The sequence below is a fragment of the Chiloscyllium plagiosum genome, chromosome 9 (genome assembly GCF_004010195.1).
Source record: "Chiloscyllium plagiosum isolate BGI_BamShark_2017 chromosome 9, ASM401019v2, whole genome shotgun sequence".
NCBI classification, from domain to species: Eukaryota; Metazoa; Chordata; class Chondrichthyes; order Orectolobiformes; family Hemiscylliidae; genus Chiloscyllium; species Chiloscyllium plagiosum.
Genome location: NC_057718.1, coordinates 88,309,995 through 88,329,111, shown reverse-complemented (window position 1 = coordinate 88,329,111; position 19,117 = coordinate 88,309,995). Strand labels below are relative to the sequence as shown.

General features: G+C 40.2%; 1 protein-coding gene across 1 annotated transcript in view; it reads right to left on the bottom strand.

Annotated features, from left to right (window-relative positions):
* Positions 1 to 19,117, bottom strand: part of mthfd1l (methylenetetrahydrofolate dehydrogenase (NADP+ dependent) 1 like) — a 179,411-nt gene that overhangs the window by 28,280 nt on the left and 132,014 nt on the right. The window contains exons 24-25 of the mRNA XM_043696855.1: positions 12,992 to 13,099; positions 7,883 to 8,035 (exon numbers count right to left, since the gene is read on the bottom strand). Of these exons, the coding sequence (XP_043552790.1) occupies positions 7,883 to 8,035; positions 12,992 to 13,099 (261 nt within the window). The remainder of the gene's footprint in view (positions 1 to 7,882; positions 8,036 to 12,991; positions 13,100 to 19,117) is intronic.

Genomic DNA, 19,117 nt, shown 5'->3' with positions numbered 1-19,117 from the left:
GGGGGGTGGGGGAAGAGAGGGGGTGACTTTCCATAAGTTTACTGTGAGAGGGGAAAAAGTTTAAGGGAGCATGTGAAGAAACCTTTTTTTCCCTAAACACAAAGTGTATTAGATGCCTGGAATACACTGCCAGGGGAGGTGGCGGAAGCAGCTGCAATAACAAAGTTTAAGAGGGTCTTAAACAGATAAGCACATCAACCGACAGAGAACAGAGGGATACAGATCATGTGCAGTCAGATGGAATTAGTTTAGAATTGCATCGTGATTGGCACAGACATGGTGGGCTGAAGGGCCCGTTTCTGTGTTATCCTGTTCAATGCTCTATGTTGTCAAATTTATTTTTGCTAATGCTCATGTGATATGCCATGAGAGATTTTACTGCATTAAAACATGCTGCACAAATGGAAGTTGTTTGCATGAACATGATCTGCCCTGTTAATCATGATGCTACTGTAGTCAGCTACTCGTAAAGTTAAAGTTCAGTACAATTCTCACATAGGAACGAGGTTAGCTGTACTTTATCCAGCTGTAATGGAACTTTAAATCAGGATACTGGCAAGAAAATCATCAGGCACAATAGATTTGAGGCATCCATGATCTGATGTCTACATTAAGCACAGACTTCCTCTTCAAAAGAAAATCACTGGCCTCCGTGTTTTTGTATGAAAACAAACTCAGTACTAAACCGTACATCAGACAAACTGAAAATTGATGAATCAAAACAAAAGAACAAAAGGTATTATCTTTCATAACCTTAGGATGCCTCATATACTTTGCAGCCAATTTATATACGTAGTAAGGTCCCTCAATCAGTAATATGACAACAACCAGATAATCTGTTTAAGATGTTGGTTGACAAGTAAAAGATTGCTCAATAGAGTGAGGAGAACCTCCATAACCTCATATCATAGTGTTATGTGGTCAGACAACAACTCGGACTGTACAGCACAGGGAGTGTTGACCTTGATTACAAGCTAAAGTTCTTGGAGGGAACTCATGACATTCTGAGTTGGAAACAAGAGCATCAGCATGGAGATACCTATTACATGCCCATTAAATGGCCAGTGGTCACCTCTCTCATTTGTTGAAAATAATCCCTTATATCAATCAGAGGTGTTTTAAGTGATAGGGCTGTACAAAGGAGTGTGTTCCAAACATGGTTGTGTTGGAGATCAGTTAAAATACTGAGTGCTATACTGATAAAGATGAGACTTCTAATCAATCATTTGAGTGCAATTTCACAGCTTTCTTGTTTACCAGTTAGTTTCCCACTTAGTGTGTTTGATATTTTCTTTTCAGGTCTGCGTTAGAAAAGACAGAAATTGCTTGCTGTTACCACTACAGTGGAGGCAAATGGAGAATGCATATTTGTTGGAGGAATCATTGAGGATTAGTCAGAACAAGCGATATCTTGGGTCAATGGTTAGAAGTTGTGAACTGCAATACAACTGATGCAGAGCACATAACAGTTTTGCAATGGCCATTTGAGTTAGAAACTAAATGTGGCCCCAGATGCTCCTGTTAATGTGCAGGGACAACACAAAGTCATTTGGCTTACAGTGCTTGTGTCAGCTCTTGGGCTGGAGCTATCTGATTAGTCTCTTCATTGCCAAACTGTCCTTGCCCTCAACACTTCACTTATCCAAAGTTCTGCACTGGTTTTCTTTTCAAGCATAAAACCAACTGCCTTCTAAACGTTTGCGTGAATCTTCTTTCACCACCCCTTCAGGCAGTGCATTCCATTCCAGAACTCATTGCAGAAGGAAATCTACATTTTCTCTTTGTTCTCGAAACACTTCTTGAATCTATACTTCCTGGTGACTGACTGCTCTCCCATTGAAAACAGCTTGACCCCATCTGCTTTAGCAAAAGTTCTTACAATTTTGTCATTTCAAACCTAAAGTAGGAGTCACTATATATGATGCACAGCAATCAAATGCAAGTTGCCTCAAAATAGACAGCATTCAACTCAGGGGAAAAAAAGGGTCTGTGCAAAGGAGAAAAAGAATAGCAATGCACTTGTTCAATGCACTACATTTATTGAGATTCGCTGGGCACTTGTACTGGGCTAGATTTACTGCAGTCCATGTTGCGCAGGAGTACAGCGTCAGTGCACTTAAGATATGAGAGGGACTGAGCAACATCACTGGTGTTCCACTGTTGCGCTATTTGAAACAGCAAAAAATAGAAAACAACAGGTACTGAACTAAATGTAACAGCCAGAAGGAGCACACCTTTTAGTATTAAGTCAACAACCAGCATTTTTACTGGTGGTTGTGTCGTATGAAAAATTACACACACTACAATAGCATTGGAGTTTTTTTGGTACAAATCAAATTGGCTGGAAAGTATGACAATCACACACCAACTGAGACATCAAAATGTCTGGATCTAAAATCTTAATCCGCACATCATTTCCTGCATTATACACTCTGCATGTGATTTCAGAAACAGTTAGTATTGTTCATGGCCAATGGCCACATCATGAATGGGGACATGTGCTGTATCATCACAAGGTCTGATCAGATGAGATTTATTTTAGTGACTAACAAAGAGGAACACTGGAACAGAAGATGACCATTCAGCCCAATGGCCTTGCTTCAGCATTAATCAGATTACAATTGATCTATGACATTTACTAGTCTTTGCTCTGCATTTAGATCCACACCAAACTGAAAACAAAATCTTCCAGCATTCAGAGCCTTTTGGAGGAGAAAATTTCAGATTTCCACTTCCTTTTGTTTGGAAAAGTGTTTCTTGATTACACTCTGATTAGCGTAGTTCCAATGTCACAGTATTATGCCCTTATTCTGGGTTCTCCCACCATAGCAATACACCACTACCCACACTATCAAGTGTTTTAAATCTTAAATCATCTTAAAAATCTCCATCAAATAACTCTTCAGTCAGGAAGTATTACAATACCTACTTAAGTTAAACACAATGGTAAGGCATGGCAAAAATGCTTATACTGGACCCAAGTGTAATAACATTGGTCAAATCAGTCATTAAAATAAATAGGCCACCAGACCTTTTGTATGGTGGCGTTCCAAGATCAGGGAGACAGCTGATTTCTTTGTTCTGTCCCAAAGGCCAGACCTATTAGGAACCTCTTTACATGTTTGGGCACAAACCACAGATTGCTTGATGCAATCTTTGATTATTGCTCCTAAAATCAAAGTTAATGACGCAGGAAAATCAGCAGCTACAAAGCAAATCCTACTCAGAGTTTTCAATTACATTTTTAAACATGGGTTTCACATCAACCCAACACTTTGCTCTGGTTCACCATCACTCAAGAATACAATGAAAATGGGTGTGGGGAGGATTTAAACAAATGAAGGGGGATTCATTCAAGGGGAAAAAGGGAAATGGAAATGCTAGGCTAAGGGAGTTCATCCTGTTTTTTAACCCATAGTGAATCAGCAGGGAAGTCAGGGGTATGACAATTAAATATCAAGAGGAAATGTAAATGAAGCAAGCAAGCAAACTTAGTTTTGAGGACTGAGACAAGATAACCTATAGTTCCTAAAACGTGGGTGTCAACTGGCAAGAAGCTTCAACGTTGCAAAGGCTTATCACAGTACTGCCTGGAGGAGTAATAAACTGGCATTTTTTTTGCAGACCCTGAAAATAAATTTTCCTTTGGAGATTGCCTTATGGTTTAGGAAGTGGTGATTGGGCCAACAATTTAATACAAAAATTGATAAAGACAAATTTTACATGCTGCAAATTAAGGATAACATGGCCAATGTAAAATTACATATTAGCTAGCTGGAGCACCAGACTAGTGTAGAGCAAATTTTTTTTATTCATTAATGGGATGAGGACGTCGCTGGCTAGACAACACAGTACATGCAACTGAGATAACAACACAGCTGTAAAGTACACTTTTGCAAGTCTTCCCCCAGAATGAGTAGCAGCAACACTTCAAAGTAACATGGGACATCTACCTTGAGGAACCAAGGTATCATTCTCTCTAGCTGGATTGTCTTTCTAGACCACTATTGGGAAACAAATTACTTAGAATTTACAGCACAGAAACCGATCATTCAGCCCAACTGTTCAATGTTGGTGTGTGCGTGTGTTCAGGCCAAGTACCCTTCTATCATGTCAACATCCATTCTCCCTCAAACATTACCTAGCTTTCCCTTAACTGCAACTAGTAAGTTCCACATTCTAACCACTGATTGAATAAGTTTAAGGTAGAGATTGATAATATTTCTGATTGCCAATGGCATACAGGGTTATGGGGATGGGATTGGTAAAAGAAACAGAAGTGCTTGATCAGCTGTGGTCACACTGAATGGCAAAATGGACTCAACTAAAAGAACTGAATGGTCTATTCCTGTTCCTATGACTACTTAATCTTTATAACTCCTAGTTGTGGTCCAGCCCAAGAGGCAACATAGCCTCTTGACAAATCACATTACCCATTGATTATTTTAAACACTTTTCACAGCTTTCTCTAGAATTAAATAGCCCAAGGCTACATGTTACAAACTCCCCTGATAACTAAATTCTTCATTCCTGTAGGTATTATTTGCATCTTCTGCAGTACCTCCATCTCTTTTTTTTTAATAATATGGAAGCCAGAGCAGCACTCTTAAATGTGGTCATTCAGATGAAATGTAGTTGGGGGTGGGAAGGCACATGAACTAAGATGACCATTGAACATAAGGTCCTCATTATTCTGGATGGAGGAAGCTTGGCTTTTCTTGCAAAAGGTGTCGAATAATTCAGTTTACCCCAGCAGTTGCCAGCTGCAAATTACAAAAATGTTCCAGAATTCTTCCATCGTCACAAGAGAACTAGCAAGAAATTCTGAATCAGAATTCTCAGGAAAAGCAGTTGAAATTTAAAATTTATCCTTCCAATTTATGGCACATTCCACAGAAATCTAGGATGAGTTTTCAGTGTCAAAGGTTTAGCTCCATACCTTGCATTTAAAATAGAAGAGAGAAATTTTAATTATTTTTCAATGGTGTCATCTGAAGCATTTTGAAATCAAACCCTGATACCCACTTATGGCAGAATGTTAGAAAAATAAATAGTTTCCCTCACAAATGAAATATTCATTCACCTCAAGTGCACTTGGGCTACAACGTGAACTGTCGACAGAATGCACTACATTATATTTTCTTACAAAGTACAAGATTCATCAAACAAAAATGAACGAAGTTTGTAATATGATATATGTAGTGTCTCAGCATCAGTTTTACATGCATTCCATTATTGAAATTTAGGGAATGTGAACTCTTCTTGCAAAAACTCTATTTCCAACTAAGAATTAATAGGCAACTATAACATTGTAACAGCAACAACCTGCATTTTTATAATATTGTTAATATGACAAAATGTCCGAATTCGCAACTCAAGTGATCCCAATTAAAATGTGACGTCAAGCCACATAAGGAGACATCAGGATAGTTGATTGAAAGCATGGTCAGAAGTAGTTTATGAGGAGGATTCAATTGAAGAGAGCCAAAGTTTTAGGAAGTTTTGTGCACAATAATGGTGAAGGCACAGTTGACAATGATAGTGATGAAAGTAGTGCAAGAGGCCAGAATTGGAGGAACAGATTTGGGGAGGTTATAGGATATAAATGTTGCAGAGGTAAACTGATGACAGTGAAAGCATTTGAAAACACGAATGAGATTTTCTAAACAAAAAGTACTGTGGATGTTGGAAAGCAGAAACAAAAATAAAGCAACGGAGAAATTCAGCAGGTACTGCAACATGGTGAGACAGATAGATAATTAACTCTAATATGACTGTTTTGAAATTGAAGAGATTTTTAGATCGAGACTTTTCTTGTGTAGGTGTAAATCTAGTTTAACAGTAGAAACGATGGGTGAATGCAACTTGGATTAAACAGAGTAAAAGTAGGTTAGCAAACATTTATTGAGAGTGTTAAAAAATCACACGACAACAGATTACAGTGCAACAGGTTTATTTGGAAACACTAGCTTTTGGAGCGCTGCTCATTCACCAGGTGTTTGTGGAGTATAAGTTTGTAGGATCTTATACTCCATAACCACCTGATGAAGGAGCAGCGCTTCAAAAGCTCGTACTTACAAATAAACCTGTTGAACTATAACCTGGTGTTATGTGCTTTTTAAACTTTATACACCCCAATCCAACACCGGCATCTCCAAATCATTTACAGAGAGTGCAGAGCAACCAGGCTTGTAGTTGAATAGTCAAGAAAAAAACAAAAGACACAATGAGGGTTTCAGCTTCAGCTAAACTGAGATAGGGACAGAAACCAGCAACATTATGGAGGTGGAAGCTAGTGGATAAGAATTAACTGGAGGAATTCCAAATAACTTGCACTGGCCTGTATTGCAACAGAGTACCACAGCTGCAGTGACACCATTTATGAATTCAGAGAAGCCGTTTTCCACAAGAAATGTTTTCTTCCAAGCACAACAATCTATAACTTGTATGGAACATTTTTGCAAATGATCAACTATGGTAACTCTCTCGTCTCAATAGAAAAGAATCACAGGTTCCTCTTTGACTCTACAGATTAGAGTATAATCCAGACTGACCTTCCAGCACAGTACTGAGGGGGTTCTGCACTCCAGGTGATGGGAGCTCTTCAGAAAAAAAACATGCAACCTCCTCAAGCGATGCATCAATGACAACATTATTCTTATATAAATCAGGGGAGTTATTTCCAGTGCCTTGGCTAAGATTTACCTTTCAAGCAGCATCACCAAACAGATTACCTTATCATTGCTTATCCCAGCCTTACAGCACAGGGAAGACCTTACAGAATGGAGATAAGGAGAAACATCAGCAGCCAGAGAGTGGCAAGTCTATGGAAGTCATTGCCACAGAAGACTGGAGGAGGCCAGGTCATTAACTATATTTATTTAAGACTGAGATAGATAGGTTCTCAAGTATCAAGAGGATCAAGGGTTATGGGGAGAAAGTGAGAGAATGGGGTTGAGAAATTTATCAGCCTTGATTGAATGGTGGAGCAGACTCAATGGGCTAAATGGTCCAATATCTGCTCTTATATCTTATGGTCTTAATGTGGGAACTTGACAGGCAAAAACTGCTTGAAGTGTTTCTTACATTACAACAGTGGTTGAATTACAAAAGTTTGATTCGCCTCAAGGTTGAGAAAGGTGATATCTAAACACATTCCTTTTTCTCTAAGGAACATCCTATTTACATTCAGATTGTTACTAAGCGCTCCCCTTCCAGTGAATAAGAACACAGGAAACCATTTCACTCATCTAACCTGGGCAGACATTTCAAAAGAGCTGTTTATTTAGTCCCATGCCCCTGTTCTTTTCACAAACATTTCCCGTTGAAGGATCTATCCAACATTCTTTGACAAGTTATTAAATCTGCTTCCACCACTTTTTCAACAGTGAATTCCAGACCACGACAACTTTGAGTGAAGAAAAAAAAACGAATTAATTACTTTGATGCTTTTGGCAACTTTAAATCTGCCTCAACTGGTTCCTGCCAGTGAAAAGTAGTTTCTGCTTAATTACTCCATGACATTTAACTAATCTATTCCAAGTAATCCCAGCATGTCCACATTACTTAGTCTTCACCCTTAGTCCCATTCCAAAAAAAAGGCTTGACTTATTGCAAAACTGGGAGCAAGCAAGCAATCAACAGTCTGTAATAAGAAAAGAATTTGTACTTACTGAGTGCTTTTCACACCCTTAGGATATCCTAAAGGAAATTATTTATTGTTATTACTCATCTGATTCTTTACCCAACTATCTAAGAGTGATGAGAAATCTCTATCCCAGTTGAGCAGAATGAAAATTCAGCCAGCCTATTTTAGCCGACTTACATGGTTTCATCCACATCGGTCTGTTTCAACAGCACACATTGAGAATGGATTACATACCGTGCCCACCAACGGATAAATAAAGCCCGCTCCAATACTGGCACGCACATCCCGGATTGGTAAAACAAATCCAGTGGGAACTCCCTTGTGCTCAGGTTGATGTGATAGTGACAGATGGGTTTTTGCCATGCAAATTGGCAGCTCTCCAAAACCCTACATCAGGAAGAGAAAGAATGGTCACTAAGCACACCAGCAGAGGCAGGTGTTAACTACACAGAACAACACTTAGGACTGCCTAAACTGGATCTGTGCAAAAAGCAGAATCTTCACAAGACCGTAAATGACAGGAAAGATCAATACTTGCAATGTTTTACAATAGTGGTCAGTTATTTGTACTTATTTTAAAAAGAAAAAAATACATTTGTTATCAATTATGGAGCATTGACTAAGGCTCAACTCCACAAAAATATATTTCAAAAATAAAATTACTAGTGACAGAACATTAAAATAAAAACAGGCCACCTTGCCCAACTGATTTATACCATTGATATGCTCCAAACAAAATCAACTCCCACATTGCTTCTTATAACCCTAACTGCATATCCTCATATTGTTTTCTCTTTAATACATTTATATCCTTAGATGCATCTACACTATTATTGTCAATTGTCTCACATGGTAACAAGTTATTTATCTTGAATTCTTCACAAGATTTAGTCATGATTATTTTACATTAATGACTCCTAGCTTTGGTCCTAATATCACATTTTGCTTTAAAACTCATTGTGAACACTTCAAAGGAATGTCACAGAATAAACAATGATGAAAAGGCTTCACCATTTCTTGGAGCTAATATATAACTCTTCCAAAGATGATTTGTGAAAATATGGCAAGCTCTGTTATCCTTGTAGACCTCAAAATATTTCTCCACCTATGCAAGTTTAGAGATGAGGATACATTTTCTTTCCCTTTGCTTCAGAATGACACAGCTTCAGCTCTCCCACATGCTCTCTCTCCCTCTACTGTACAAACAGTGTCAAGGCCTTTAGCTGCGTGTCACACACTTCCTCTATACTGTACAACCTCAGCACTCCTCTGGTACTCCTTCCATAACTCCTGTTCCCCTCTTAACATATTATCAAAAATCTTACATTTATTTGATTCTATTTCTTCCTAATTATTTCTCTTAACTTTCTCATTTACTCTATTCACATTTCTCTGAGGTTCCTACAATAACTTTTTGCTTCGAGGCGAGAAACTTTATGTTCAACTCCCAATAATTCCACTTAGTATGAATAAATATCCAGGATGCAAGTTTGCTCGCTGAGCTGGAAGGTTCGTTTTCAGATGTTTCATCACCATACCAAGTAACATCATTACTGATGTTATGTCCTGCTTTCTATTTGTGTGTTTAGGTTTCCTTGGGCTGGTTATGTTATGTCCTGTGTTGGTGATGTTGTTTTCTGTTCTTTTCCTCAGAGGATGGTAGATGGGGTCCAAATCAATGTGTTTGTTGATAACGTTTAGAGTTGGAATGCCATGCTTCTAGGAATCCTCATGAATGTCTCAGTTTGGCTTTTCCTAGGATGGATGTGTTGCGCCAGTCAAAGTGGTGTTGTTCCTCATCTGAATGTAAGGATAGTGATTGTGGGTCATGTCTTTTTGTGGCGAGTTGATGTTCATGTATCCTGGTGGCTAGTTTTTTGCCTGTCTGTCCAATGTAGTGTTTATTACAGTTCTTGCAATGTATTTTATAAATGATGTCCATTTTGCTTGCTGTCTATACAGGGTCTTTTAAGTTCGTGAACTGCTGATTTAGTGTGTTGGTGGATTTGTGGGCTACCATGATGCCAAGAGGTCTGAGTAGTCTGGCAGTCATTTCAGAGATGTCTTTGATGCAGGGGAGAGTGGCTGGGGTTTCTGGGTGCTTTTTGTCTGCTTGTTTGGGTTTCTTGCTGAGAAATCTGCAGCTGTGTTCATTGGATATCAGTTCTTTTGAATACGCTGTGTAGGTGATTATCCTCTGCTCTTTGTAGTTCCTCTGTGCTGCAGTGTGTCGTAACTTGTTGAAATAATGTCTTAATGAAGTAATGCATTAGAACATCATTTCAATGAGCCACCACATACTGCAGCACAGCGGAATTACGAAGAGCAGAGGATAATCACCTACACAGCGCATTCAAAAAGAACGGGTACCCAATGAACACAGTCTGTTGATTTCATAGCAACAAACCCAAACAAGCAAATAAAAAGTGCCCAGAAGCCCTATCCACTCTCCCCTATGAGAGAGGTGAGGATTGTAGATGCTGGAGATCAGTTGAGATTGCGGTGCTGGAAAAGCACAGCAGGTCAGGCAGCATCCAAGGAGCAGGAGAATCAATGTTTCAGGCATGAGCTCTTCATCAGGAATGAGGCTTGTGGGTCCGGGCTGAGAGACAAATGGGAGGGGGTGGAGTTTGGGGGGGAAGGTAACTAAGGAAGCAATAGGTGGATGAAGATGAGGGAGAAGGTGATGGGTCAGAGGGGGGAAGTGATGGAAAGCTACAGAGGGCGGTGCCAAATTGGAGGCTTGGGACTGGGATTAGCTCCCATCCCTGCTAGGTTTTCACCATTCCCCCAGACTTTCCCTGCACGGAGGACGAATGCTTAGTCCTCAGTAAAAGGCCTCACCTTTATCCCTCTAAAGTCCCAGATTAATGAGTTTGACATGTGCTGCAACCTTGAACATTTCTCCTGCTGCCTCTGTGCCCACTTTTGCAACCAAGATACCCACCCACCCACCAAGAACCCCTCCTCTCGCCTCCAACACTCCCCATCCAACTGGACACCGTGTTGGCCTGCTACCTACCTCTTCATTTCAAACTGCTGCTGTTACATAGATGCCTCAACCTCTCCAACCGCTTCACTCATTCCAACCTCCTGCCCTCACAACTTGCATACCTCCACACCAATCCCAACCTCACCATTAAATCCACAGACAAGGTGGAGGAGCTAACAGTAGTCGTGTGACACACTGGCCTCTACACTGAAGCCAGGCACCAACTTGCAGACACATCCTCCTACTGCCCCCTCGATCACAACCTCCCTTCTCAGCACCAAGCCATCATCTCCCAGACCATTCACAACCTCATCACCTCTGGGGATTTCCCACCCACAGCCTCCAAACTCATTGTCAGTGAACCCTGCAATGCCCGATTCTGCCTCCTTCCTAAGATTCACAAACCTGACTGCCCCGGTCAATCCATCGTCTCAGCCTGTGCCTGTCCCACCGAACTCATCTCTTCCTATCTCGACACTGCCCTGTCATCCTTAGTCCAGAAACTCCCCACCTAAATTCGTGACACCACCCATGCTCTTCATATCTTCCAAGATTTTCGTTTCCCCAGGCCCCAACACCTCATCTTCACCATGGACATCCAGTCCGTGTACACACCAATGTGCCACGATGAAGGTCTCCAATGCCTCTGTTTCTTTCTCTCACGTCGTCCCAACCAGTACCCTTCCACCGACACCTTAATCTGCCTGGCTGAACTGGTCCTCACTCTCAATAACTTCTCCTTTCAATCTTCCCACTTCCTCCAAACCAAAGGGGTAGCCATGGGACCCAGCTATGCCTGCCTGTTTATCAGACATGTGGAACAGTCCATCTTCTGCAGTTACACTGGCACCATCCCCCCACTTGCATCTCCACTACATTGATGACTGTATCGGCGCTCCCATGAGATTGAATAGTTCATCAACTTTACCAACACCTTTCACCCCAACCTCAAATTCACCTGGACCATCTTGCAAATCTCTTTCCCCTTCTTGGACCTCTCCATCAGTCTCTGGTGACCAACTAACCACAGACAGCTACTACAAGCCCAGCTACTCCCACAGATACCTAACCTGCACCTTCTCCCACCCTACCTCCTCTAAAAAACCATCCCTTATTCCCAGATACTCCGCCTCTGCCACATCTGTTCCCAGGATGATCAATTCCACCTCAAAGTCCCAGATGGATTCCTCCTTCCACGATCACAACTTCCCTTCCCACGTGGTTGACGATGCCCTCCATCACAGGTCCTCCACTTCACACACCACTGCCCTTGAACCTCACCCCTCCCAACACAACAAGGACAAAAGCCCTCCCCAAGCTCTGACCTTCCACCCCACCAAACTCCACATACAATGCATCATCCTCTGCTACTTCCACCACCTTCAAACAGACCCTAATCACCAGAGATTATATTAACCTCCCCATCCCTATCAGTGTTCCAAAAAGACCATTCCCTCTGCAACTCCGTCAGGTACACATGCCCCACCAACCTACACCCCACTCCTGGTATCTTTCCCTGCCACCGCAGGAAGTGCAAAACCTGCACTGACACCACTCCCCTCACCTCCGTCCAAGGCTCCAAGGGATCCTTCCACATCTGTCAGAAATTTACCTGTACCTCTACCAATATCATATCCCAGTCCCAAGCCTCCAACTCAGCACTGCCCTCTGAACCTGTCTATCATTTCCCCCCCCACCAACTTATCACCTTCTCCCTCACCTTCATCCACCTATCACTTTCTCATCTATCTTCCCCAAAACCCCATGCCCTCCCATTTATCTCTCAGCCCCGACCCACTCTCCCATACAAAGGGGCCTCAGAAATGACTGCCAGATTACTCAGACCTCTTGGCATCATGGTAGCCCACAACCTAGCCACAAAATTACATGACCCACGATCACTGGTATGCTTACATACAGATGAGGAAGGAACCACTTTGACTGGGACAATACATCTATCCTAGGACAAGCCAAATACAGACACACACGAGAGTTCCTAGAAGTATGGCATTCCAATCGGAACTTTATCAACAAACACACCGATTTGGACCCCATCTACCACCCTCTGAGAAAAAGAACAGGAAATGACATCACCAACACTGGACATGACAGTAAACCCAAGGAAACCTAAACACACAAATAGAAGGCAGGATATAAACACAAGCGCTTCACGGAGGCTCACTGATGATGTTACCTAATATGATGATGAAACATCTGAAAACAAACCTTCCAGCTCAGCGAGCAAACTTACATCCAGAACCTCAACCTGATCTACAAATCTTCTCAAAACTCGCTATGAATAAACATTACACCTAGTCTGTGCAGGCAGCTTCTTGTTAAATAATTCTCACCTGACTGATGTACAGGTCCACTTTGGATTGGGCTTGAGGTGACAGCTCTATATCCTCGGCCCCATAAACCTTTTGTGCTATTGTGCGAATCTTTTCTACAATAGGCATCTACAAAATGAAGGGAATAAATTGTTAAGTGATTTATTTTCAAAGAATGAGTAAAAGTATTATGAGTTAAGTAGTATAATTTATCAAGAACTACAATCCATTTGTTTCTCTGCTGGTCTGAGCATAAATTAAAAAATTTAGTTTTCTTCACCCATCATTATATTGAAACAGAAGTCTTGCATTGATAGTGCCTTTTACAATCGCAGGAAATCTGAAAGCACTTTACAGCCAATAAAGTACACTTCAAATGTTGTCATGGTTATAATGTAGAAAATATGGCAGCTAATGTACACACAGCAAGCCATTACAAATGACTACATAGTTTGCTTCAGATTCTTGACTGAGGGACAAATTTTGGCTAGTATACCTGGGGAATTGCTCAGTCTTCTTCAAATACCACTATTGTGTTTCGCAAGAGTATCCCAGATTGGGCAAAAGTAAGGTGTGGATTAGATTTATTATATGGGAAGCAAAATAGGGGAAATGAAACATTCAACACAATTCCATTAGAGATTTGTCGTAGAGAAAAAAAAAGCTTGTTTAAGCGTAGTGTATGAACAGAGCCGATCTGCTCTCAACCTTGCAAGACCAGTATCCATCTCAGCATAACGGTACAAGAGTATTGCAATATTCAACCTGATTGTGAAGATTGGAAATTTGATTGTCGGAACTAGGAAATGAGGAGTAGGCGGTTAGCCCCTTCGAGTCTGCTTCTGCCTGACTCCATCATATTCAACTCCCTTGTTGATCAAAAATTCTGTCCAGTTCAGCTTTGACAATATTTAATCAGGCTGTCCTCACAGGTCTCTGGGAAACATGAATTTCAAAGGCTAAGGATCCTTAGACAAAAATATCTTCATCTGCCTTAATTGGGAGTCTACTTATTTTTAAACTGCGCTGCCTTGTTCTAAAGTCCTCACAAACAGCTTCCTAGCATGAATTCTTTTGATTCTCAGAACTTTGTATTTCAATACATCATAAGATTCTTCTAAAGTCCAATGAGTAGGGGTCAAACCTGCAAAACATTTCCTCATAATATGATCCTTTCTTTCCAGGAACCAGCAAAGTAAACCAATACAATCATAATTATACACATTACTCTTAGATTTGATCTCATTAAGGTCCTGTAAAGCTGTAGCAACAGCTCCTTGCTTTTTAAATCAATTCCCAATAAAGGCCAATCACCAGCTTTTTATGGCACAAGTTCCAGGATATCCTGCGCCCTCTGTATTACAGATTTTTGCAATCTTTCTCCATTTAAATAATATTAAGATTTTATATTCTTTCTGCAAAAGTTCACAAGTTCATATTTTTCACATATACATCTGCAATTGTTTTGCCCATTGACTTATTTTATTTCTCTACACTCTTTGCAAACTATCATGGCACATATGGTAGACCAGCCAATCACAAGTCCCACCCCAAAACAGGGCACTTCCTATTTTCACAGAGTTGGTCATTCAAATCATCAACAGATTCTACTTGTCAGATCTTGGTAGCAGAGTCGTGTAAAACCCAAAATGAACAGGGGAGACCAGGTAATAGAAAATATGAACTTTGCGCATTTCTTTGGATAGGTAAGACACTCTCTTTGGCTAATGGTTCCAGAACACCTTTGTGGAAAGTCAAGTGTCAGTTAGAATTGTTGCAAGTGGAGGCAAGTGTGTGTAAAAAGTACATTAACAATAATTATCAAGCCAATTGGAATGGTCAACAAACCAATAAAAATCAAATCAATAGCACCTGTCAAAAGTGTCAAGACGACATGTCAAAAGGTTCCATCAAAGGAGTGTATTAAAAGAATGCTGTCAAGGTATATAAAAGTACTGTTTTATAACTCTAAAAAAAATTGTCTGGTGTGTTTTAAAGAAAATCATATAGTTTCCTATTTCACTCATTTGAAATATGACTGGGGGTTTCTATTAATGGATTATTGCTGCATGAATGTTTTCACAAGCTCCATTAACGGAGTCGGGTGCCTGTCAATTAAATTACAGTTTGACTGGCAATCACACATGGTTGTAAAGTCTTTGGAAGAGGAATTTTGAATTGCAATGTTTGTTTCAATAAAGGACGGTGCACTTTCATGAAACGTTAGTTGTTAGAAGGCTTTATGTAGACAAAAATAGTAATTTTTAAAAATGCAGTGGTGTCTACAAAGACACTTAAAGTTTTACTACATTCTTGAGCTCTGATCATGGTGGATGCTGGGTGAGTTGGCATGATAGGTGCAAAGGTAAGGTGGTGTTGGGGACATGGATTAGCAAAAGATGGCACAAATTTTTATAGGAACAATAAAGGGCCGAGAGCATAGCTGGTCCTGCTGGATAGATAATGTTGAGTAGACGTAGGCATGAGGTGGCATGGATGAGAATGGGGAATGTGTGCATGCATGTGGGATTGTGTTTTGAGGGGGAGAGCGCGCTGGAGACCAACCAATAGGCCCCTTGCTCAGTTCACATCCACATGGCATCCCTCTCATTATTTCTGGGATCATTTTCCTACAACTTGTAAAACAGTCCCCCTCCTCCATATCGTCCACCCTGCCTCTGGGCAGTCATTTTTAAAAATTACACCTGCAAGCTGAGCGACAAGAATTTGGGGAAATTAATTGGAGCCATAAGTGTAGGGAATTTATCAGGAAAAGGCTATAAATAATTTGAGAGGCAGAGCTGGGAATTCTTCTGACACTATGCATGCAAACCCAGACCTGTGTCATTTTCACAACTTACTTTGTACCTGTTGGGTCATCAGCACATTTAGATACCCTATACATTTGTTTCCTTCGTTGAACTCATTTATGATGACAATTAATAATTGAGGCTCCAGCACTGATCCCTGTGATATTCCATTAGCTACAGTTTGTCACTCCATAAGTGACTCATTTATCCCTACAGAAACTTGAGAGCTAATCAATTCTCTATCCATGCCAATTTGAACACATTACACTAGGGGTTCTTATCTTGGGCAGCAATCTTTTATGTAGCATCATACGGAATGCCTTTTGGAAATCTAAACAGACCAAATCTACTGGGTCCATTATATATTCTGCTTGTTATTTACTCAAATAAGTCTAATAAATGAGAACATGATTTCTCTTTCACAAAACCATGCTAACACTGGATGGTTGTATCATGATTTTCTAAATCCCCTGTTATTACATCCTTAATAGTGAATTCCAGTATCTTTCCCTGAGCAGATGTTAAGTGGCTTCAGGTCCACAGTTTAAGAGTGACTTTAGAGTGCGACTAAACTTCACACCAGTATTAATTTTGCAACATTTGATGCATCAACAGAATCCATGCAATACACCATCTGTTGTGCATCACTTTATCACAAGGCTCTCAGTTGTTCAAACCCTCCCCAGCTTTGCAATTCCCTCCCAAAACTTCTGTCACAGTCTTCTCTGTTGACATCTTGCACCAGTCCTTATACCATTTGTACTCTCTTCTAGCAAAATGTTAAATTTTACTTCAGCTACACTGTTGTGAAGCAACATAAATTTAAATCGTTGTTTAAAAACAGAGCAAGATCTGAACTGTATTTATACGGAAACATGTAATTTGGAAATAAAATACCTTATAGATGATTTATATAAATGCGACAGAAAGAGAAAGAAAGTAGTCCAGCATTTCTAGTTTTCTTAGTACTGTTATAAAACTTTGTCATTATTTGTCATTGAGATCCATGCAAAAGAGCAGATGGGGCCTCACTGTGATAACTATCTGAAAGACACCTCCTCCGACAATGTAGAGCTCCTTTTGTACTGCAATCAATTATCATGTGTGCTCAAGTCTCTGGAGTGGGGATAGAACTATAGGACTTCTGATTCAGAGGACAAAGTTTTCTTTAATACTCATTTTGGGGCCAGCATTTATTGCTCAAGCCTCATGCTTTTGATTAAGTTGTAAACTGCTTTCTTGAACTGGTGCAATCCACCCACACAGAGCTTATCACAGGACTAGACAGGCTAATGTACTAAGGAAGAGGGTGAGGGACAACTAGATTTGGGTAAAATTTAAAATCCTGTTGATCCCATACTGATGCAACATTTTTCTTTCTTTGAAGCAATACCAGATTCACTAACCTGGCTACTGGCTGGCAGATGGCCAATGAAACCTCACAATGCAAAGCAAGTATTCAATGTTATTGTTCACACTTCTCTGCTAACATAATTTGAGTAAGTCCTCAGCTGATAACATTGACCCAATAGTCGATTAAGAAGATGCCTCAAATTATTTACAGCCTTTTCCTGATAAATTCCCTACACTTGTGACTCCAATTCATTTCCCCAAATTCTTGTCGCTCAACTTGCAGGTGTCATTTTTATGCCTCCCAGCAGCAATATGGGATTTTCACATAGATTCTGTTCTCAGCAGTCATGTCAGACACCTCACTTTTGTTTTGTATGTCAGAATGAGAGATTTTTATTTCAACAGTGTCTTTTGAGATTTCAGGACATTTCTAAATGGTTTACAGCCAATGAAGTACCTTCAAGTGCAGTCACTGTTGTAATGCAAGAAACACACATACCCTAACAGCCAATTTGCACACAGCAAGCTCCCACAAATCATGAAATGACAAGATAATCCAAGGTAATAATATTGGTTGAGGGATATTGACAAAGACTGGGGAGAACTCCTCTGAACTTCCATAAAATAGTTCCATGGGATCGTTTACTGATTCCTTTGAGGGTAGTGAGAGCTTTGATTTCGTGCTCAGTTCAAAAGACAGTAGCTCTGACAGTGCAATATTTCCTCAGTTCAGCAGGTGAGTGTCAGCTAGATTGTGCACTTGAGTTTCAGGATGAAACTTGAACTCAACTTTCTGATTCAGAGGCAAGAATGCTGCCATTGAGTCATGATTTGGAGATGCCGGTGTTGGACTAGGGTGTACAAAGTTACAAATCACACAACACCAGGTTATAGTCCAACAGGTTTAATTGGAAGCACACTACCTTTCAGAGCGATGCTCCTTCATCAGGTGATAGTGTTTGCCATTGAGCCATGTAGCCACCTTGTTCAGCTGGTTGTAAGATGACGACTCCATTATTCTTTTAATCAGACCAAAGCAGACACCTTACTTTATCTATCTTACCACTGATCAATAAAGCTTTTCAAACTGCTGCAGTTAACAGCTATCAGGTTCTCCATAGCACATAATGAAATGAGAAATTAACTTTAAAATTTTAAAAATGCAAGGGGAAGATTGAAAGAATTAATTGGATCATTGCTGAATCAGTGGATCCTTTATCATTTATAACAGTTTACAGTCTATTTCTTGGACAACCACATTATTTTGTTTTTTTTTAAAAAACATTGCAATTTTAATTGAGTTGATTACTGTGAATATTTGAGTAATTTAATCTTGTGTAAAAAAAAAAGACTGCATGATTTCTGGCTGTAAGAGCTGCTCCTTTTTTTGAGGTATTCTAGGTGTTGGAGGTGATTTCCTCGAGTTCCAGGAGCAGCAATTACTGTTTTATATGCTGTTGCATTGTTTTGGAACTTTGGAAAAAAAAGTCAAAACAACAGCAGTTTAAAAGGGAGACGAGCAGACAAAGAAATCACATGGTGAGGACAGTGCAGGAGACAGAGAGAGAGCTGGACATCGGAGCACATCTGGGAAAATTAACAAACAGTGAAATTCACAACTAATCTTGGAGGAACTGTTGGGTGAAATTCACAGCACAGAATCAGATAAGTTAATAGTTGTTTTAAGTCTGTCCAAGAGAAAGGCTGCAGTAGTGAATATAGTGGATTCTTTCTTGACTATGTGTTTTTGGAGATAAGTCTCTTGATTAAATTTAAAATATAAGCCATAGCTATTAATTTAACCTGGGACAGTGTTTGTAGAGGAATAAGACAGTGTTATTTTCTGGGTCTGTAGATTGTGAAGGAGCAAAAATGGCCTTTGCAGTAATATGTACTTCTTGTCAGATGTGGGAGTTTAAAGAGAGTTTAAGGGTTACTGCGGATTATATCTGCCATAAATGCTGTTGGATGCGAATCTTATCAG